Here is a 23,151-nt window from a genome sequence, read left to right as displayed (position 1 = left end):
CAGCGTCCGAGGGGAGATTGCCCCCGGCCGTGTGCTCTGTGTCTTCAACGAGGTTGAAGTTCCTGGTCTAAATCACTTTATGCTCACGACAGAATTACTACAAAGGGAAACAGTTCCAAAAACTGAACCTACATCTGACCTGAAGGTTTGAGCAGAATCCTTCAGGAACATTCCTCTTCACAACGACAGGTGGTAAGACAAACATCCACGGGACAAAGGCAGGGGACTCAGAGGGAACACGGAGCTGGGCTCCCGGCTGCTCCCCGACTTGGCTGCGTCTGCCAGGTCGTTTGTGGCACCAAGAGGTCAGCTCCCCCAGACACCGTCCTGGGGCCCAGGGCCCATCTGCCAGCCTGTGCGCCCCAACCCAACCCGGTCCTGACCCAAGGGGCACAGGGCGAGGGGCGGCGCTGCCTGCACACAGAGCCCCAAGTTCGGGTCGCAGCCCCTGCTTCTGAGTGGCCATGAGACGGGGCAGCCCCCTTGACCCCTGAAGTCAGTGAGCCCGGCTGCAGGCTGGTGGGGGGTGGGGGGGCTTCAGGGGGTCCTGAGGCCGAGGGAGAACAGCAAGGTGCCCAGCACGCTGGAGAGCTGTCCCCTCAGGCAGGCAGCGACGCTGGCCTGGAAGGCCACACTGCCGGATGGGTGGGGCGCGTGCCCCAGTGGCCTGTTCCCACGCCCACGGTGCCGCCATACAGGTCGGAGGGTCCCGTAAAGACCTGGACGGTGAGTCCCCGCCTCTCCCCACCGCTGGGGACGTCCAGCTCCAGCCCCGGGCCCTCCCAGAGGGCGGCACGGAGAAGAGACCACTGTCTCCAAGTCAGACACATCGGAGTCTGAATCCGGGCCCTGCTGCTTCCTGGATGAGCGGCCCTGAAGACGTCACTGACCCTCCCTGACCTCTGAGTGTCAGTGGGCGGCAGGAAAACCTCCCGGAAAGCTTCCGGAAGGAGAGGGTTTTGAATCGGGTGGCTCTGCGGTCACTCCCTGGGCCCTCACACTGTCGGGGATGGCCGGGCTCTGGGAGCCCAACAGCAACAGACTCAGTGCCATTGTAGGAGCTACAAATAAGGCTTTACTGGTTTTCCTCCCTTCTTGGAATGCTTTTATTTTCTTTTTAATATGTTTATTTATTTTGAAAGAGAGAGCACGAGCAGGGGAGGGGCAGAGAGAGAGGGAGACAGAGAATCCCAAGCAGGCTCCGTGCTGTCGACACAGAGCCCGATGCAGGGCTCGATCTCACGAACCATGAGATCATGACCTGAGCTGAAATCAAGAGTCGGACGCTTAACCGACGGAGCCACCCAGACGCCCCGACCTTCTTGGAATACTTTTAAAATGATAGAACAGTCCCCCCCCCCGAAGATTAGTAAGAAAACACAGTTTTTAAAATGAAAGTCGCCTGTAATTTAAAAGACAGTGAATGCTGGGGTGCCTGGCTGACTGTACAGAGCCTGCTTGGGATTCTCTGTCTCTCCTCTCTGCCCTTTCCTCACACACACACACTCTCTCTCAAAAATAAGTAAACATTTAAAAAAAAGAAGCGAGTGCAACTGAACAGACTAGAGTGAGGTCCGACTGCCAATAAGAGGCTGATCTGATCTTGAAGGAATCCAGCCCCGCTGACCCCAAACCCGGTTCCTGCCACGGCCCTCCCCAGAGCCCAGCCCGACACAGAGCACGGGAGGGGCCAGGCCCCCAGCACCACCCTCTACAGTGCTCTCCTTCGCCGGCCCTCCCGAACCTGCAAACACGCAGGGCTCGGAACACGTGCCAGGGGAGGACGACGGTCTGGCAGCCATCAGGGGGACAGCCCGGGGCGTCCCCTCCCCAACCACGCGGGTGCCCCACTTGCTGAGTAGGGAGTCCGTGGAGGCGGCTCCGGTCTGAACAGCAGGTGGCCCCGGGCCCCGGAAGCCTGCTGATTCCAGCTCCCCAACGGATGCCAGAGCCCAGCCATTTTTCGCTGGTATGGCGATCAGATTTGCAGTCTTACCTCGTGGCGGACCGTCACTCCGATGCGGAGGACAGGAGGGCAGGTGGGGAGTCACGCCGGTCATACATCCAACACCCGGCTGCTCTACCGCGTCCCCAGCTTCCCCTCGGAGTGAAGGCAAGCGGGGCCTCTACCTTATCGATGCTCGCATCGCCTGGCCTGCCACCCGCTGGCCACAACCGGCTGTCCACTCCTCCCACGTCACGGGAATCCCAGGCTCAGGGGAACAGGCGCGTGAGCAGTGAGCAGCCTGCAGACAGCTCTGGTGCACAACCATTTGTTCCCAACCAACATCGAGCCTCAATCCTGCCCTGTGTTCTTAGAGACTGCATACATGGTTTTTATAAAGGGGTCAGGGCCTGCCAAGGTCACAGGGGGCCAGGACGGCGGGCAGCCAAGGGAAAGAGCCCCTAAAATGCTCAAGTGCCTCCAAACGTTTTGCAGGGGGATCTGGATGGGCAAATCCTCATTATTTGATTTAAGTTATAAATTCCTTTTGCATTTTTACATGTCGTTTCAAAAAATGCTTTACACAATTTCAAAACCTATTATTTTTTATTATTTTTAAAAAACGTTTATTTTTCAGAGAGAGAAAGCATGAGCAGAAGAGGGGCAGAGAGAGAATCTTAAGCAGGTTCCACACCCACTGTGGAGCCCGCCCAACATGGGGCTCGATCCCATGACCCTGGGATCATGACCTGAACCGAAATCAAGAGTCGGACGCTCGGCTGACTGAGCCACCCGGGCGCCCCTCACAACACATGATTAAAATCCAACGTTCACAGAAAATACTTTAAGCCGAGCACGCACACACACACACGTGCATACACACACGCTTTCTATGCAGAGCCTGCTGTTTCCGGAAGGGAACATAAGAAACCAGTGCCAGCGGCTGCCTCCGTTATAAGAGATGGGGGGGGGGGGGGGAGTCTCATATTTATAATACCTCTTGCACCATGTACGTTTGTGCTGTTCTCAAAAATACCAACAGCTTTTTCTGTTTTCAGGAGAACTTAGTAAACAACACTGAGATAAACTACAATTTAAGAGAGAACCTTTCTCCCCTTTAATTTTGAAACGAGCCTTTTTTGTGTAATTGCATCCTCCCCCTAAGAAAAACTTATTTTTTTCACTCTGCCGGCTGTGGTTAAGGCACTTTGACTATGAAACAGCCCGCTTTCCTCCAAATTCGCTGTCAAACTTTCCTCTGCACAGGCCTCTGGGGACGGCCCCCCGCACAGCACCTTCTTCGTCTCGAATCTCCCCCTCGCGGGGCCCGGCCTGCGCCCACTTCTCTCCCAGGCACTGGTGCGTCGTCTCCCCACTCCGCGTGCCCACGGCCAGCCTCCCACGAGGCTTCTCCCAGGGCACCGCGGGACCAGAAGCCTCGGCCGGGCGGGCCGCTCACTCGATGGGCCCCAGGACGGAGCCGAGGGCAGCGAGGAGCTGGAGCCGGGCACCGCTCGGGCTCCTCACCACGGCGCGGCCTCCCCTGAAGCCTCGGGGCGGCGGGGAGCGGGTCCCCGTGCTGCCCCCCTGGGGGGGGGGGCCTCCCTGTGGGTGTGGCCTGAGCCCGCCCGTGCAGCCTTACCCTCCACGGGAAATACTGGTCTTCCAGGCGACCGATGCCCAGGCACCCTCGGATGTTCTTGCCCCACACAAACAGCTCTCCTCTGTCTGCAAAGAAAGGAAAACGGTAGCTCGGTTGGGGCCAGGCCAAGGGCAAGTCTCCAACAGGGGGAAGGGTCATGAGAACAGGCTTTCTAGGCACCCACAGGGCCCGACGTGAAATCTCAATTTCTCCCAGGCGTTCACGCTTTCCTCTGAAGGGAACAGTTTACCGCCACCAGAACACGGCCAAGCCCAGACCCGCGCTGTGACCGTCACGTGGGAGGCTGGCACACGCGTGGGGCTCTGGCCACAAGCCCACTCTTATGCACACCCCGCCTCAAATCTCGAAAGCTGAGCACCCTCAATCCCTGGTCATGCCCTGGCGGAGTGAGGAGTAGGGCGATGTATTCCTTGCCTGGGTTTCTCTCTATCTCGGGAGCATCTGGTCGAGAGCTACAAAGTGACCAGAGCCTCTCTGGGCCAGGTCTTCGTCTGTGTGCTGGGAGCTGGGACACAGCAGTGACCGAACACACACACGGTCCCTGTCCTCATGGGGCTGGAGCTAGACACAAACAAATGAGCAGAACTCACTGTAAAAATGCAGGTTTACAAACTGTAAAACGTGCCGTGAAGGAGGACAGACAGGGTACCGTGGAGGGCGGCCGGGAGACAGAACCCAGACGGGAGCTCTGGGAATGCCAACCTGCCCGACGGAGCCCCAGCCCTAGCAGGGCACCGCCCACAGCCCAGCGCTCGCTTTAGACTTCCGTACACATCAGTTTGGGGTGCTCTGTGACACAGAGAAAAGGCTTTGGACACGGGGACTAGAAGAAAGGCCGCGGAGAAGCCGGGACGACAATAATCTGGTCTGATTAAATAAAGAATCCTTTTGTTCCGAGCTGGCAGATCCCCCTGATCCGACCGTCCTCCTTGGTCCTCCGCCCTCAGATGCGATGTGTTCAACAGACCCAGTCAGTCTGGGCCCCCAAAATGTTAGCAGACCTCAGGGTAAACCCAACGCCGACTCCCAGCTGGGCCCGGGGGCAGGGCAGAAACCCAAACTCCGATGCCCCCCCCCGCTAGGGACGGTGACCCCCACGTGGAGAGTGGCCAGGTCTTGGGGGAAATCTAAACGGGGAATTCACCTCAAGGTGACCCACAATGGCCACACGGCACGACCACAAACAGAAAACAGTCGCCCGCAGGCTAACACTCCGTATGGATTTCCGGGCAGGCGACTCTGCACACAGACGCAGAGGCCTGAAAACATCCTGCGAGACACATCTGCACTGCCTCCAGAATCCGTCCACACCGACGCTTACTTGCTAAAAGCAAAATAAGCTTCAAAAAACTCACGTGACTCAGGACGACCCAAACTCACCGTCCCAGCCCAGATGCTTAAAGAAAAAAAGAACACAAACCAGCCAATTCCTAACCGCGAAACGAGAAAAAGGGCTTCTAATTGCAAGGAAACCGCGAGTCTGCTTGAGAATCACAACACGAAACTCAGTTCAGTCTTCCTATTCGACTAACGTGGGCAAACTGAACCAGCAGTCGCTGTGGTTCAAGAGAAGCACGCAAGCTAGAGGGCCACAGAGGAACCGGATGCTTCACGGCCTCGTAGTCTGGCAAACCTGTGCGCAAACCCCGTCTCGCCTCCCCTCGGTCACGCTCCTGCCAGCCCTCCGGGGCACTCGCGCAGACTCACCTCCACAAAACCACAGGAGGGTCGACAGATCTGCCTCTTGCCACCCCACACGACCAGTTCCTAATTACCTGCCGTGGACTCGCCAAACCTCCGCCGGTTTCCGCCGGCATCCCCAACATGCTCGACGGTCCCTCTCCCACCACCGCCTGGGGTCCTCTTGAGAGAACTCACTTTAACGTTAACCCGACCACAAACCAAATGAACCAAAAACACAACTTTGGGATGAAGAGAAGGTACACATCATACGTCCCCAAGCCAAGCAACTCTGGATTAGCCGCTCTCTTTAATTATCCACGCGGAAACATCACCCCACTGCCTGGGGAGACAGCTAAGCTCTGCCCGTCTTTGGGGCCACACGGGCTCGGTCACTTACTGGTAAGGGCGGCAAAGTGGCTGAGGCCGCATCGGATGAGGGAGACTTGGACTTCTGGGTTGAACTCCGTCAGGCCAAAGAGGGTGGGTGGAATCATTTCTGGAAGTGCAGTTTCCACGAGGTTTGGTCCTTTCCCAAGAATTCCGTAGCCCCAGACAAAAACATGTCCTTCTCCTACATTACAGCAAAAACAACGGTCAGTAAGTCAAATCAAGTGCAGCCCGCCCTCATTAGAAATTCAGACTGTACCACCAAGACGCATTATGTCCACATGGATTTTTTTCCCCCTCCTTGCTTGGCAAGAACATACGGACAGATACTTAATGTTTCTTTTCTCCTCTTTCTAATTCTTGCTTGTGGCAAATGTCTAGCCGGCTAGCCCACCTCAGGATACAAATTCCCCACATCTTGAGGGTCACCTGGATGGGCCCAGTTCGTCAATCACGCAGAAGCCCCATGAGCACAGGGGAGGCCCAGAAGGATGGTTTTCCCCACAGTGACACTCTACGTTTCAAACGGATCCGGAGACCAACCCTAGTACACAAAGAGCCTCTGGCCCGATTTCTGCAAGTCTTAGAAATGATTCTTCTCGTCATAAAAGTTTTTAATGCTCCTCAGCGACCCTAGACACTTAATCCCAGGGGCACAGGCCTCGGTATCCAGACCCTACGGCCCTTCTCCTATCTGCCTTTGCCTCCTGGCACAGCCCTCGCTGGGAAGGCAGGGCTGAGTCTCTGGCCGAGGCTAAGGGAGCGGGAGAGACAGCTCGGCCCCTCCGGAGGTCTGCTGTAACGGGCCAGAGTGACTGTGCCTGTCGCTGTCCATCTGTCCACATCTGAATCACGACTATTACCTCTTGCCAACAAGTCAAGCTCTCCCTCTAGTAACTGAGCCCAGTCTAGCTGGACCTTCCCAGGGCCACGCTGCCCCCCCTCCCTCCCTCAGGCTAAGGTCTGTGGCTGTGACGCCAACGGACACTGACCCTTCTCCCGCCCAACCCGCTGGCCGTAGGAGGGTCTCACCATTTAACACCGCACAGCCTGTGCCACCGCACGCGGCCTGCTTCACCCTGCCCACTCCTGAGAAGGGCAAGCACCGGGGCACGTTCACCTGAAGCAGAGCAAGAACCACGCTGTTAGGAAGGCAAACTCGGGAATGTTCCGTCTTGTGGACAAAGCACGGAAGTCCCGGTTTGTTCATTCAATCTACAGATACTTCCTGAACATCCAGGATAAACTAAACATCTAACTGGGCACTGGGAACTCGACAGGGAACAAGAGACTCGGGCCCTCTCTCAGAATGGAGTCTGGTGGAGAAAGCAGAAGCCGGTCAAAATTAACATGAAATTAATCTGCGCTGAGGAGAGTCCAGGGTCTCTGAACGTCGGGGAACCTGATCTAGTTTGGGGGTAGGAGCGGTCAGGGAAGCACCAGGAAGGCTTCATTTGATCCTGTGACCTGAAGGATGAGCAGAGCTAACCAGGCAAGGGGAGAGAGGACATCCCAAGGAGTGGAGATGGCATGTGCACAGGACACCTTCGGGGAGTCTGAACAAGGTCGCAGTGGCTGAGCAGACGGGGGAGGGGGGATACGGAGCATGAGCTGGCGAGGAAGGAGGCCAGATCGGCAGGCCCGTAGGCCACAGTAAGGAGCTGGTCTCTATCCTGAGCACAATGGGGAGCCAGCAAGGGTTCTGGGTAAAGAGGCGATGTCAGGGGACGTGGGAGCCAGTGGAGGACCGGGATGTGGGGGATGTGCCTGCATTCCCTGGTGGATGTACCCAACTCACAGCGCCCAGGGACGGCCGAGTGGAAATGGCAGGTGACGCTCACAGATGCGTGACCCTGAAGAACAGTGTGGGCCCAACGTGTGAGCTGGGGAGTCACTGGCACACTGCCGGTAACTGCAGCCACGGGTGCGGGTGAGACCTCTGAAGGGACCAGACACAAGGAGAGGACCTCCAACGTGTAAAGCCCGGCACAGGAGGAGCACCAGAAAACGAGGCCAAGAAGAAACAAAGAGGGAGTCGGGAGGGTACTTAGGAGTCATTAGGGGGCCCAGGGAGGAGTGTTTTAACAGACAGTCAACAGCTCATGATCAGGGTCAAATGCTGCTGCGAGGTCAAGATGGATAAAGGCTGGGATATGTTCTCCAGAGTCTTGGCTATTATGTGAGCAACATGAAGGCCCTGGTAGCCCAGTGAGAAGCTCTCTGCCAAGTGAGAAGGGTGGAAGCCAAGTGGAATGGACTGAGTAGTGAGCGGAGGGAGACAAGAAGTGAATGTGGCTCTGAGAGTTGGCCCTAGAAGTGGAGGCAAGGGTGGGTGGAGATAAGGGGTGGGGGGTGGGGGGGAGTAAAGACGGGGGAAGGGGCAGGGTGGGTAGAGATGGGGGAGGGGTGGGGGTGGTTAGAGATGGGGGAAGGGTGGGGGTGGGACAGACGGCGGCGGGGGATGAGGGGTGCAGATGGGGGAGGGGGCAGGACTGGGTGGAGACCAGGAAACCCACACAGGGCTTCTACAGACAAAGGCCACAGGGGGTCAGGGGTAAGGATGGCTGGGGAGGGACCAGTGGAGAAGGGGAGGTTGAAGCTATGGGGAAGAAGGCCCAGTAGGTGGAGCAAAGCTCCTGAGAAGGCGGGAGGAGACAGGACCCGGGGCCCAGGGCGGGAGGTGCCTTCCCCCAGCCCTGCCCCCTGCTACAGAAGGGGTGGGCCTGGCTGGAGTGTAAAGGGCTCGGCGTGGGAAACTGGGGGCACTCCCATCTGACAGCACGTGTTTTCTCTACTAATCGGGGGCCAGACATGACACGAGGGTTGGGGGTTTAGAGGATGAGGTGCTGCCCACTTAGCTCTCCAGCAGGACTTGGTGTTGGTGCCTCCACCGAGGCCGAACCCCGGAAAGACAGACCTGAAGTGCTTCAGTGGCGGCCACGAATCTTTACGGAGGTACTTTCAGATGCGGACAGCTGGAGGCTGACAACCCCTCAGTTGACTCAGAAGGAACAGGCGGCCTCACTGATCCAGAAAGCGCCTGCCTGGACGAGGCGAGGCGGTCAGAGGGTCTCTACCTGCCCGTGCTCTGGCACGACGCGCTCGGCAGACGCCGAGGAACACGCCGGCACAGGGCCTCCGGGAACACCCCGCTGCCGTCACCGATAGGACGAGGCTCGGGCCACGGTTAGAGTCGGGCCGCGGTGGGCTGCTTCCAAGACCCACGCCCCCCGCCCCCGCCACGCACACCCGAGTGTAACGCTGCCCTCGTGTGGGGCTGGACCCCCCGACTGGCTTCCGACGAGCAGAGTACCGGGGAAAGCAAGGCGAGGCCACTGCCAAGACTAAATTACGAAACGCTGGCTTCTGTCTCACCGGCACTCTCTCGCCCTCTCCTTTGCCTGCTCTGATGAAGGCAGCTGCCATGTTGGGAGCTGCTACACGGAGAAGCCAGGGACCAAGGGAGCCTTGGCCGACAGTCAGTAGCTGGCTAGCCACCAGCAAGCAACTGGGGCCCCAGTCCAACAGCCCACGAGGATCCGCACCCTGCCGACAAGCACCGGGGTGGTCCTGGGAGCGGGGCTTTTGCCCGCGGAACCCTACGATGCCTGCAGCCTTTGGGGGACCAGGGCCAGAAGACCCGGCTAAGCCACCCCTGGATTCCTGACCCACAGAAACTGTGAGGTAATGAATGCGTGTTGCTTTAAACCCCTAAGTCTGGGGTTTAAACTAAGTTGGGGTTTAAACATATCGCTGATATGCAGCGATAACAATGCCACGACGCCGGACGTGTCCCCCACAGGAAGGCCGCGGGAGCCATTTTTCTCAGGACCGGTAGCAGGAAGTGCAACACTCTTCCCGAAAACAGCATTTGTTTGTCTTATAGAAACAGAGAATCATTTACATGGGTACGTTTTCTTCTCTGCTTTGGCTACTAGGAAGCTCAGAACCAAACCTGCAACTGCTTCTAGCCACTGTGTCGGACCCCAGGGAACGCGTTCTCATCTTCTTCACTGGCTTTTAGTTTCTCTCCGTGCTGATCTCTTTATCAATATACATTTAAAACCCTCTGTACCTTGTCAGCAATTTGGTGGTATTAAGGAATAACGTATGTTTTTAAAATAGTCCTTATCTTTTTTTTTTTCAGTTTATTTATTTTGAGAGATAGACAGTAAGGCACAGACAGAGAGGGAAAGAGAGAATCCCAAACAGGATCCACGCCTAGCATGGAGCCCGACGCGGCACTCGACCTCACGACCTCGAGATCATGATCTGAGCCGAAATCGAGAGTCAGACGCTTAACGGACTAAGCCACTCAGGCACCCCAGTCCTTATCTTTTAGAAATATGTATGGAGACTCTTATGGATAAAACATGACGTCTGACCTGAGCCTAGGTGGCTCAGTCGGTTAAGCGTCCAACCCTGGGTTTCGCCTCAGTTCACGATCTCATGGTTTGTGGAGTTTGAGCCCCGCCTCGGGCTCTGGGCTGACGGTGCAGAGCCTGCTTGGGATTCTCGGTCTCCCTCTGTCGCACTCGCTCTCAAAAATAAATAAGTAAACTTAAAATATATACACAGACCTGGGATTTAATCCCAGGAATAATCCAGGGCAGAGGAGCAGATGGCAACAAACACTGGCCATTAGGGCATGGGGCTTTTGGTGGGGGGGGGGGGGGGGGGGGAGGGAGGCGGCAGGTAATGAAACTGTTCTGGAATTAGCCCACTGCACAACCTGTGACTCCGCTAAAACCCACCAAATTCTACACTTGAAAATGGTGAATTATATGTTTTCTTCTTTTTAAATGGGCCATTAGTTGGTAATCGTTGAACACGGCTGAGAGATACATAGAGATTAATCATGCAGGGAGCTCTACTTTTGGTTCTTATTTGCAATTTCCCTTCACGTTTAAAATCCTGCCGTACTGTACTGACTGCGGGTGACTCCCTTCAGTGAGGAGGAGGAGGGCGCGGTGACCGGAGAGGCCACGGGCAGTGGCTTCTGAAGTACCGTGAGTGTCCCACTGCTTGCGGCGAGGGGGCGGGGGACACAGGCGTCCTCATCCAGGTGCAGACTCGGGATCTGCACCCTTTTGGGGCACTCATGTTACACTGCAATAAAAAAGCACAGGGCGACCCCACGGGAATGACATGAACAGCCTCGTACCCCTCGTGAGACGGGGTACACAGCCACACCTATCAGTCTGCTCTAGACCAGGACTATCGCATCAAAGGGTTGATAACGATGGCTTTGAACCCACGCTTTCTTTCCGGACTCCAACGAGATGGCCAAGGAGAGGCGGTCTTACAGGTGGCCAGGCCTTCACAGCCTGAAGGCCACACTTTGCTGAAGAATTTCTTATAAACACCCTTAACGCTTCGTCGTCTCCAAATCCCCCAGCCCGGCCGTAAGCGACCGCATACCTGCGTGGAGTCCGTGACGGAGGCCAGCTGCAGGTACTCGGAGTTTCCCCAACCGAAGAGGCCACCCTCAGCAGACACGGCCAGGCAGCAGTCACCGTAGGTGGCAAGCTGGACGACGCGCACCCCGGCCAGGTCTCCGCCCAGCTTGGTGGGTACGCTGGTGATATTGTAGTGACCCAGACCTAATACAGTGGGGAAGCGTTACTCTCGATTACCGACTCTCGGAACACTTTTGTAGACTTACTACGCGCCAAGCACAGTTTTGAACGCTTAACAAACATCAGCTCGGAAACGAGAATCTGCCTCTGCACTGTCTGCAACTTCCTTCCCCGGGCTCACTCAGTGCAGGATAAACAACGTAACAGTCACTGTTTATTCGTAAAACCCTTGAGACGGAGTCTGATTCACGCGAGAAACCCCTGTGAGACAGAATACCACTACAGTGAGACCAGAAGACCCTATGACAACACACACAAAGAATTCTCAACCAGCGATCTCTAATGTACTGCTGGACTTGTGAGAAGATAGAGGATGTCTCCGAGAGTGTATCCCACCTCAACCCCCCAACATCGCCCCCCAAAATCACAGCAAACCGAAACTGGCAACCTGGCATGGCAGAGGAAAAGACAGGGCTGGCCAGAGGATATCAGGACGCATATCACTGCCAGCACTGTGATGGCGTTAAGCCCTGGGCAGACCAAGGCAAAATGCACAGCACGGACTCCCGCCTTAAACCAGGCTTCTGTAAATAAACATTTTTTAAAAACAAAACAAAAACAAAAACCCAGGGGTGCCTGGGTAGTTCAGTCCGCTGAGCGTCCGACTTCGGCTCAGGTCATGATCTCACGGTTTGTGGGTTCGAGCCCCGCTCTGGGCTCTGCAGTGACAGCTTTGAGCCTGGAGCCTGCTTCGGATTCTGTGTCTCCCTCTCTCTCTCTCTCTGCCCTTCACCCACTTGTCCCCCACCTCCTCTCTCTCTCAAAAATAAACAAACATTTTTTTAAATAAAAATAGGCCAGGCTTCCGCAAAGGGACCCAGAGCAGCATCAGAATGGCAGCACCCTTTAGCAACAGGTAAAAGCAAATCCGAATCCTCCCTGGAGGAATGCATCTCCAATTAAGGCCCTGAGAATTTCCACCAATTCAATTCAATGAAATATGAGCCCACAGTTAAAACTTACTAAACACATAAGGAAGGATGGCCCTATGAGTCAGAGAGTAAACTGAACCAACAAACTACCAACTGACGGCCTCCGGGTTTCAGACCCTGGGATTATGATGTACAAAATAAAAATAACTCTGTGTGCAATGTTTACGCAAATAAAAGCAGGAATACGAGGCTATCGAAAATGGCCAGGTACATCTGAAAAGGAAGCAATAAGAAATGAAAAAAAAGACAGTTAAAATTCAAAATCTAAACGGATGGACAAAAAGGCAAGCCACCGACTGGGAGAAAACACATACAACACTAGAACTGCAAAGAATACAGATGAGGATAAAGAATTCCTAAAAATCAATAAGCGAAAGACACATAAGTCAACAAATGAGCAAAGAACACCATGTACATTTCAGAGAAGAGAAAATAAGACTGGCTTATAAACGTGTAAAACGGTGGTCACTCTCAAGCAGTTTTTCGGAAAACGAAATTGAAACCTCAATGAAATACTATGTCACACCCACGAGACAGGGAAAAACTTCAAACTGGACAATACCAAGTCCTGACGAGGCAGTGAAATACCACCCTGTGGCCGGGGGTGACTTATTACGACTATTTTGGAAAACAACCGTTTGAAAACAGCTCTAACCCACGACCACTCAAGGCATCTTCACAAGAGCGACGAGAGCTGTGGAACACGTGACCAAGAAGACAGACAGACGGCCCCGGAAGCACTGCTTGACATGTAACAAAAAGTTGTAAACCATCCAAACATCCATCAACACGAAACTGAATAAATGGAGGTATATTCCATGGTAGGATGTCATCCAGCTATAAAAATGGACTGCATTCAGCAAAGAAGCAGAATACAAAATCAACACAAAGAAATCAACTGCCTTTCTCTACACTAACAACGAGCAATCCAAAAAACAAAATTAAGGGGCGCCTGGGTGGGTCAGTTGGTTACGCCTCTGACTCTTGATTTCGGCTCAGGTCATGATCCTCGGGTCACAGGATTGAGCCGCACAGTCAGCACCTGGGATTCTCTCTCTCCTCTCTCTGCCCCTCTCCCACTTGTGCACGTGCACACATGTGCATTCTCGTTCTCTCTCTCAAACAAATATTCTTAAAAAAAGAAAAAATAATTAAGGAAGACAATTCTATTTACAGTAGCATCCAGAAGAATAAATACTCAGGAATTAACTCAACCAGCGATGTCAAAGACGTGTACAAGGAAAACTATGAAATACTGCTGACGGAAATTAAAGAAGGCATAAATATGTGAAAAGACATCTTATGGGGGCGCCTGGGTGGCTCAGTCGGTTAAGTGGCCGAATTCGGCTCAGGTCATGATCTCGCGGTCCGTGAGTTCGAGCCCCGCGTCGGGCTCTGTGCTGACAGCTGAGAGCCTGGAGCCTGTTTCAGATTCTGTGTCTCCCTCTCTCTGACCCTCCCCCGTTCATACTGTGTCTCTCTCTGTCTCAAAAATAAATAAACGTTAAAAAAAAAAAAGACATCTTATGTTCATGGGCTAACAGATCTAATATTGTTAGGACGTCATTACTATTCAAAGTGATCTACAGACTCAATGCAATCTCTACCAAAATCCCAATAATGCTTTTTACAGAAATATTTATCCTATTATTCATACGAAATCTCAAAGGACCCTAAATAGCCAAGTGATCTTGGGACGACTCACACTTCCTGATGTCAAAGCTGCAACAGTCCAAACAGGGCGGCAGTGGCATAAAAGACAGACATAGAAACCAATGGAATAGAACAGAGAGCCCAGGAATGAGCCCTTGCGTTTATGATCATGTGATTTTTGACAAGAGTCCCAAGACCGATGGGGAAAGGGTAGCCTTTTCAACAAACGGTGCTAGGAAAACTGGATATCCACCTGCACAGGAATGAAGTTGGACGCCTACCTAACACCACGTACAAAAGTTACCTCCAAATGGATCAAAGACCTACACACAAGAGTGAAAACCATAAAGCTCTTAGGAGAAAAACAAAGGGCGAGAGCTTAACGACACCGGGTTTGACAACGACTTCTTGGAAATGACCCCAAAGGGATAGGCAACAAAAAACAGACAAACCGGACTCACTACCAACAGGGTAAGAAGGCAACCCACGGAATGGCAGAAAACATTTGCAAATCATATATCTGATAAGGGATCAATATCCAGAACATAGAGAGAACTCCTAAAACTCTACACCACCACCAACAAACAAACAAAGAAAACAAAACCCAAAACCCCAAACAACCCAATTAAAAACTGGGCAAAAGGACTGGAACACACGTTTCTCCAAAGAAGACATCCAAATGGCTGCTAAGCCCAGAAAATGATGATCAACATCACTGAACACTAAGGAAATGCAGATCAAAACATGAGTTATCAATTCACATCCATTAGGACAGCTTCAATCAAACAAAACAAAAATTGAAAGTGGCCACCTGGGGCGCGCGGCTGGCTCGGTCAGTGGAGCGTGTGACTCTTGATCTCGGGGTTGTGAGCTCGAGGCCCACGCTGGGTGTGGGGATTACTTAAAAATAAAAATCTTTCTTTTTTTCATTCTTTTTTTTTTTTTTTTAGTTTAGCTTATTCATTTTGAGAGACAGTGAGCGAGCCAGGGAGGGGCAGAAAGAGAAGGAGAGAGAGAGAATCCCATGCAGGCTCTGCACTGCCGGCACAGAGCCCGATGCAGGGCTCGAACCCATTAACCACGAGAGTATGACCTGAGCTGAGATCAAGAGTCGGACGCTTACCCGACTGAGCCACCCAGGCGCCCCTGAAATAGGTCTCAAAAGTCTACGTCTTTAATTGGGTAGTACTCTCACAAGTGTTGATTTTATTACCACGTTTTATAATTTACATTTATGTTGCCTATCGCTATTTTATTTTTTGTATTTTTTTTAAAGATTTGTAAGTAACCTCTACACCCGACAGGAGGCTCGAACTCACAACCCTGAAGCCAGAAGTCGTATGTTCCACCGAGCCAGCCAGACGCCCCACCTGTTGTTTTTTATTGAGATAAGGTTCCCATGACACAAATTCACCATTTCCACTCTTCTGAAGTGTACAACTCAGCAGTTTTTAGTACATTCACGATGTTGTGCCACCGTCACCTTTAATGAATTTAAGGACATGTTCGTCACCCAGAAAGAAATCCCCTCCCCGTTAAGCAGTCATTCCTCACTTCCCCCCTCACCCTCAGCCCTGGAAGCCACTATACTTTCTGTCTCCATGGATTTGCCTCTTCTGGGCGCTCCATATCAATGGAATCCCACAACATGTGAGCTTCTGTGTCTGCCTTCTTTCACTTAACAGCATGTTTTCAAGCTTCGTCCACGTTGTAGCGTGCATTAGGGCTTCGTTCCTTTTTAGGGCTGAATGATATTCCACTGTATGGATATACTACATTTGGGAGCTTGGTTGGGTTAGCCTGACTTTGGTTTGGTCTGGTCTGGAAAAGGCCCAACGCAATTCGTCTCCAATCCTTCCCTGCACCGTCCCTGGGATTCCCCGTGTAGCTGAGCGGGTGAGCGGCGTGTGCGAATCCGGGCTTAGGGGGATCTGAAGTCCGAGTGTGCAACTCTGAGTTCTATGCCCTGGAAGTGCTTCCACAGGGCGCTATATACAGTCTGTATAGCACAGGACTGGCAAAAGGGTATTTGTGTAAATGACACCTGCCACGGGACGGACGTGAGAGCAGGCATTCGGGGTTGGGCCGTGGACAGAGATGAATGAGGCTGTGCTTACTTCTTCCACTGCTGGAATTTTTCCCTGGTGTGTTGGCTTTTTTTTTTTAATTTATCTTTTGACACCCCCCCCCCCCTTAAATAAAATGAATGTGTGCCGTTTATCCATTCAACAGCTGATGGACATTTGGGCTGTTTCTACTTTTTGGCTGTCATAAGGAATGTTGCTGTGAACATTTGCGCACAAGTTTTTGTGCAGACAAATGTTTTCATTTCCCGTGGGTCCCCGGCTAGGGGTGGGACTGCTGGGTCAGATGGTAATTCTCTGCTCAACTCTCTGAGCACCGGCCAAACTGTCTTCCACTGCAGCTGCACCATTTGACAATCCCCCCAACAACGTCTGAGGGCGCCAATTTCTCCTAAGCCTTGCCAACGCTTGTTATTTTCTGGGTTCTTTAAATAGTAACCATCCTAATACATGTGAAGTGGTATCTCATTGTGAAACCAATTTGCATTCCCCTAATGACTAATTAATGAGGATCTGTTCCACATGTTTATCGGCCATTTGTAGATCTTTGGAGAAATGCCTTCACAAAACTTTTGCCACTTTTTTTTTTTTTTTTTTTTTTTTTTGGGAAAGAGCAGGGGGCAGGCAGAGAGAGAGGAAGACAGAATCCCAAGCAGGCTCTTGCACTCGACACGGGGCTCAAACCCACGAACCATGAGACCACGACCTGAGCCGAAATCAAGGGCCAGACACTTAACCAACTGAGCCACCCAGGTACACTATCTTTTGCCATTTTTGAATTAGGTTGTTTTATCTTGCTATTGGGTTGTGAGAGCTCTTTATATATTCTGGTCCTAGACCCTTATCAAATATACAACTTATGAATATTCCTTCCCATTCTGTGGGTTATTTTTCCACTTTCTTGGTAGCATCCTTTGATGCATAAAACTTTTTCATTTTCGTAAGCCCAATTTACCTATTTTTCCTTTTTGGCTTATGCTTCGGGGATCATATTTAAGAAATTGCTGCCTTGGGGCGCCTGGGTGGCTTAGTCGGTTAAGCGTCTGACTTCGGTTCAGGTCACGATCTCACAGCCTGAGTTCAAGCCCCGCGTCGGGCTCTGTGCTGACAGCTTGGAGCCTGGAGCCTGCTTCGGATTCTGTGTCTCCGTCTCTCTCTCTGTCCCTCCCCCGCTCGTGCTCCGTCTCTCTCACTCTCTCAAGAATAAATCAACATTAAAAAAAAAAAAAAAAAGAAATTGCTACCTAATCTGAGGTCACAAAGAGTATACCCACGTTTTCTTCTAAAAGTTTTACAGTGTTAGCTCTTAAGTGGACTTTGATCCATTTTGAGTTCAAGTTTATTTATTTATTATTTTGAGAGAGCACGCATGCGTGCACACACGAGTGGAGGAGGGGCGGAGAGAGAGGGAGAGAAAGGGAGAGAAAGGGAGAGAGAGGGAGAGAGAGGACCCCAAGCAAGTTCCACACTGTCAGCACAGAGCCCGATGCAGGGCTCGAATTCACGAACCACAAGATCATGACCTGAACCAAAGTCAGATGCTTAACCGACTGAGCCACCCAGGTGCCCCATTTTGAGTTCATTTTTATAGATGGTGTAAGGCAGAGGTTCAGGTTCGTTCTTTGGCATGTATGTAACCAGTTGTCCCAGCACCGTTTGTGAAAGACTTTTCTTTCCCTCACGGAATGGTCGTAGCATTCTTGTCAAAAATAATGGATCACGTAAAGAAACTACGGTATACAGGTACAATGGAATATTACTCAGCCAGAAAAAATAATGACATCTTGCCATTTGCAACAACATGGATGGACTCTGACAGCATTATCCTAAGTGAAATAAGTCAAACAGAGAAAGACAAATACTGTATGGTCTCATATATATGTGGAATGAATGAATGAAAGAGAAAGAAATGGTGAAGGAAAGGCAGACAAACAAGCTCATAGATCCAAGAGAACAGACTGGTGGTTGCCAGAGGTGGGGGTGGGGTGTGAGCAAAGTGGGTAAAGGTAGAAACTTCCAGTTATAAAATAAGTAAGTCCTGGGGATGTAATGTACAGCATGACAACTACAGTTAATAATACTGTACTGCAGGGTGCCTGGGAGGTCTGACTCTTGATTTTGGCTCAGGTCATGATCCCAGAGTCATGGGATTGAGTCCCACATTGGGGCTCAGCATGGAACCTGCTTAAGATTCTCTCTCCCTCTGCCCCTCCCCCACTCGTGCTCAAGTGCGCGCGCACTCTCTCTCTCTCTCTCTCTCAAAAAATAAAAATAAAAAAGGGCACCTGGGTGGCTCAGTCGGTTGGGCATCCGACTTCAGCTCGGGTCATAATCTCACAGTCTGTGGGTTTGGGCCCCGCGTTGGGCTCTGTGCTGACGGCTCGGAGCCTGGAGCCTGTTTCGGATTCTGTGTCTCCCTCTCTCTCTGCCCCTCCCCTGTTCATGCTCTGTCTCTCTCTGTCTCAAAAATAAATAAACATTAAAAAAAAAAATTAAAAAAAAAAAAGAAATAACTCTTAAATGTGAAGGCCCTCCCTTCAGACAAATACCAAAACAAGAAAAGGATTAGATAAGCAGGGTTAATACCTCCCGCCCTTAATCACGTTCTCGTCAAAACAGTTAAATCGAGCTCCCTTTAGATGGCATTTGTGCAGCTATTTGTTGAGCAGCGGCCGTAACCCTGTCCCCAACCCTTCATGGGTTGTTCGCCGTGGGAGCTGGGGGTGAGGGGAAGGAGACAGAAGAGTCTAAGGAAGGGGGGTTCTGGCCCACGAGAGCCCTACAGTCCACAGCCCCCGGGGCGCCACCCCGGGGTGGGGGTAGGTCACCCACCTGTTTGCCCGTCGGCACCCCAGCCACACGAGTACACCTCTCCTTTATCTGTCAGGAACAGGCTATGGTCCTGGCCACAGACGACCTACCGGACAAACAGAGAGGAGGCCGATGAGAAGAAATCCACGGAGGCGCAGGATCCCGGTGGACGGACCCACAGCTTGCCACGAGCCCTACAGCAGCGAGCGAGACGGCCGGGTCCGGCAGGCTGCCCCGCTCGGCCTCCGCATCTTACTCATCCCCAGTCCGCCTCAGCCTAGCGTTTGCGTCCCGCTCCCCGAAACTGCTCCTGCTACAGCCAAGTGCCAGACGTACCGAGGAGACCTCCCCTCCGCCCCACCCCTGGGGAACCTCTCCCTTCTCCGTAAGCCTTTCTTTCCCCCCTTCCGCTCCTCTGCCTCTCTCTTTGGCTCTAGCTCACCATCTGCCCTTCCGAGCCCTCAGGCTGCACCTCCTTCTGCCGTGAAACCTCTCCTACCACCCAGCCCCGGTCTATCTGATACACCTGCTCTCCCTCCCACTCCACCCCTGGCAGACTTAACAGACCTCCTGCGCTCAGAGCCCTTCGTGTACGCACCCGCTTATGTATCTAAGGATTTTTCATAAGTACTTACCACGTGCCAGGCACTGCACCAGGGATGGAAATAAAATGGTGGGCCAGATGCAGCCAGCCTGGGACACACACAGAGCGCTGTGGGACACTGTGACACAGCTAGCCTCACTTGTCTCTGCCCCCTAGAGGGTTACCCCCAAACCTTATTACACTCTGTACCCCCATAACCTAGCGTAAATCAACACTCTCCTGACCTACAGGAGGCAGCCAAGACTTTTTACTAGAATAATTCACCAATTCAGAAAACTGCCCTAACCGAGTTGCCGTCACCCCACCCAGCTTTCACCCCTGCAAAAGCACCCCCGGGGGCTGGCTGAGTGGCTCTCAGCACGTGTCCCTTACCTGAACCACCTGACCTTCGAAGTCCTGCAGTCTAGTGACTCTGTGACTTTCGCTGCAGCCAGAAGCAATTTGGGGAGAAACAAAAGATACGGTCACGGCAAGCACTGTGTGGTCCTGCCCCTCTTGTCACCCCTGATGGCTGCCCCCCACAGGCACACAGTAACTATTAGGGAAATTCTCAAGGTCAAATGTAAGGCAGGGGTAGGCCTAAGCATGAAAGTAAAACAAAACAAAACAACATCCCTTCGGTGGTTTTTTTTTTTTTTTTAAGTAGGCTCCACACCCAATGTGGGCCTGGAACTCACCACGACCCTGCGATCAAGAGTCACACACTCTACTGACTGAGCCAGCCAGGGGTCCCCCCTTTGGCAATTTTAATACGATGTCAGAGATGAGACTGGAATTTAGACCCAACAGTATAATGTGAGGAAGGAGAGGGGAATTCTTTTAAAGACTAAAACAAACAAGGGGCTCCCGGGTGGCTCAGTTGGTTGAGCGTCCGACTTCGGCTCAGGTCATGATCTCACAGTTCGTGGGTCTGAGACCACATTGGGCTTGCTGCCGTCAGCGTGGAGCCCACTTTGAATCCTCGGTTCCCCTCTCTCTCTCTGCCTCTACTCTGCTCATGCTCTCTAAAAAATAAGCAACATTTAAAAAAGTTTATGTGTTATACATATATTATATATTATATATATTTTATATTTTATATTATATATATTTTATATATTACATACATATTTTATATATTATATATATATTATACATATAAACACATAAAGAATGGAACAGAGAGGAATTCTAATTAATTAATTTGGTAAAAATAAAAAACTAATTGGAGGGGCACCTGGGAGGCTCAGTCAGTTGAGCATCCGGCTCTTGATTTTGGCTCAGGTCATGATCTCACGGTTTGTGAGTTCAAGCCCCACATCAGGCTCTGCGCAGAGCGTAGAGGCTGCTTGGGATTGTCTCTCTCCCTCTACCCTTCTCCCCTACTTGTCACTCTCTCTCTCAAAATAAATAAATAAACTGGGGCGCCTGGGTGGCTCAGTTGAGCATCCAACTTCAGCTCAGGTCATGATCTCATGGTTCGTGGGTGTGAGCCCCGCGTCGGGCTCTGTGCTGACCGCTCAGAGCCTGGAGCCTGCTTTCGGATTCTGTGGCTCTCTCTCTCTCTGCCCCTCCCCCACTCATACTGTCTCTCTCTCTCTCTCTCTCTCTCTCTCTCTCTCTCTCAAAAATAAACATTGAAAAAAAAAATTTTTAATAAATAAACTTAAAAAAAAAACCTAACTGGAAATAAGTTCTACACACCACAATCAACGCTAGCCCGCCCTCCCTTCCACCAAGCTAATGTCCGGAGCTCAACCCACAAGGGAACGATGGCACAGCTTTCCAGTGACTTCTCACTGCCCCTCTCAGGCGTCAGGAAGCCTGCAGTTCCCTGCTCCATGGGTCCATCACTTAGTAACCACACGAGAAACGTTAAATGCTTAACGCAACTTGGGGAAGGGCAGTCCTTTGGGGCACTCACCTGTAAATTTCATCTTCGACCACGTTTCTTCCACACTGCCCGTAAGAATTGTTTCCCATGCTGAAGACTGAAGAATACCACCACTGATTAAAACCATTCTGCAGGTTCACGGGATCCCCGCACGTCAGGACTGCAAGGCGGTCTCGGAAGTGGTCTTAGTCCAACCGCTCATCCTCACCGCCTCCTGACCTCCTTCTCTGACAACCCCAGCCCGGCAGGCACACCCACAGGCGTGCTGGGGTCTAGCCCCGCACCAACAGCCCGGGCCACCGTGACTGTCCCTTCTGCCTTCCCCCCCAGGCCCTCGTCCCACCTCTCGAGAACTCCACGTTTTGAGGCCAGCCCATCCTGGGGAAGGCCCCAACAGCCCCACTCCCTGGACCTGTCACTAGGTTGCCCTCCACGTCAAAGCTACTCTTGAAAGAGTTCCTGAACGCCACTGTGGCCTTTTCCCGCAAAGCATGCTTAGCCAGAAGATGAAATTGGAAAAATCTAGTCCAGTGGGCCTTTCCGTAGACACCACCGGTCTTCTGGAGAAAGTCGGTGTTATCTGGACTCCGAAGCCCACCAAGTGAAACAAGTATTAGCAAACGGGCTTCTTTCAGTACAAGGGAAAGAGCTGTCTCCACACACGCACGCGCACACACGCCCCCACAGCCCAGCTCGGGGACTTCACAGCAAAGCGAGCAGGAGGCCTTGCTGCGGTATGCGCGGTCACATTTCCAAATCCCTAAGGTTTTCGAAGAATCGCAGAGAGGAGAGAACACAAAAGAGCTAGCAGAGTCTGCCCAACGTGGTGACCCTGAGCCATCCTACCGACTCGCTGGGGAAGTGCCGACAGCCTCACTGATGAGGTGCGGTTCAAGCAAACGAGCCACTGTGGACCCAAGGGCAACCGCGCGGCTCCCCCACTCCCCCGGGAACCCGGAGCAGGCCCGTTCACCTCCTTCGCGGTCTGTGAGGATGAGGGAATGGGCTCTGCCGCACGAGACCTGCAGCACCTGCGTGTCCTGGGGTCTGTCCAGAGGCAGCGGCACAGGCGAGGGCTCCAGCACATACTCGTATCCCCTGGCTGAAACGAGGACGGCCGGCGTCACAGCACGTCACACTGGCGGAGAGGCACAGCGCTTCGGGCATTAGAGATCACCCCCCACACCACAGTGCCCCGCGGCCAGAGATCAGAGCGGCTACTCAAGGCACGCAGGCGAGGGGCAGAGCGAAGCCCAGAGGCCCGGTCCCCATTTCTGGACCCACGACACCCTCCAGGACGCATCGGGCGGCTGAAAATCAGACAGAGTCTAATTAGCCTCCCCGCGTCAGCGAGCACCATTTGCGCCCAAAGAAAGGAAAGCATTTTGCTCCTGTCATACCCACTACCATTTCTCAGGAAGGAAAACAGCAGCATATACTGGACGATACCGCTTATGTTAAAGCTGCTTACGCTAGAAGGAGGCGGAAAGAACGCGTAGAGGCATCCGCTTGCCTACACGCTAAATCCCTCTAGAAGGAGACAATGGAAGCTGTGGACAGGTTGTCTTCCCGGGGAAAAACCGCGTGGCTAGGAGGGCAGAGGCAGAAAGCAGCCTTTTCACCATACATTCTACCGCACTGTTGGGATCCTAAAGGTACACGAATATGCTCTCTGGTCAAAAAAAAAAAAAAAATTTTTAGGGGCAGCTGGCCGGTTCAATCGGTAGTGCGTGCGACTTGATCTCAGGGATTGTGAGTTCGAGCCCCATGTTGGGTGTAGAGCTTTAGTTAATTAATTAATTAATTAGGAATTTCTCATTTAATTTAATTTTATTATTTATTATCTTTTTTTTAGGAAAATGTGAATTTTAAATAAG

General features: G+C 52.4%; 1 protein-coding gene across 2 annotated transcripts in view; it reads right to left on the bottom strand.

The window, feature by feature from the left end:
- Positions 1-23,151, bottom strand: part of RCC1L (RCC1 like) — a 34,293-nt gene that overhangs the window by 3,243 nt on the left and 7,899 nt on the right. Inside the window, exons 3-10 of one of the 2 annotated variants that reach the window (XM_007073860.3) lie at positions 22,248-22,376; positions 21,305-21,371; positions 19,774-19,825; positions 18,819-18,903; positions 11,100-11,281; positions 6,711-6,798; positions 5,689-5,862; positions 3,588-3,673 (exon numbers count right to left, since the gene is read on the bottom strand). In XM_007073860.3, coding sequence (XP_007073922.3) covers positions 3,588-3,673; positions 5,689-5,862; positions 6,711-6,798; positions 11,100-11,281; positions 18,819-18,903; positions 19,774-19,825; positions 21,305-21,371; positions 22,248-22,376 — 863 coding nt within the window. The remainder of the gene's footprint in view (positions 1-3,587; positions 3,674-5,688; positions 5,863-6,710; positions 6,799-11,099; positions 11,282-18,818; positions 18,904-19,773; positions 19,826-21,304; positions 21,372-22,247; positions 22,377-23,151) is intronic. The other variant, XM_042971868.1, reaches the window with a different exon arrangement.

Source organism: Panthera tigris, chromosome E3, assembly GCF_018350195.1.
Source record: "Panthera tigris isolate Pti1 chromosome E3, P.tigris_Pti1_mat1.1, whole genome shotgun sequence".
NCBI classification, from domain to species: domain Eukaryota; kingdom Metazoa; phylum Chordata; class Mammalia; order Carnivora; family Felidae; genus Panthera; species Panthera tigris.
This window is presented reverse-complemented; position numbering and strand designations above follow the sequence as displayed.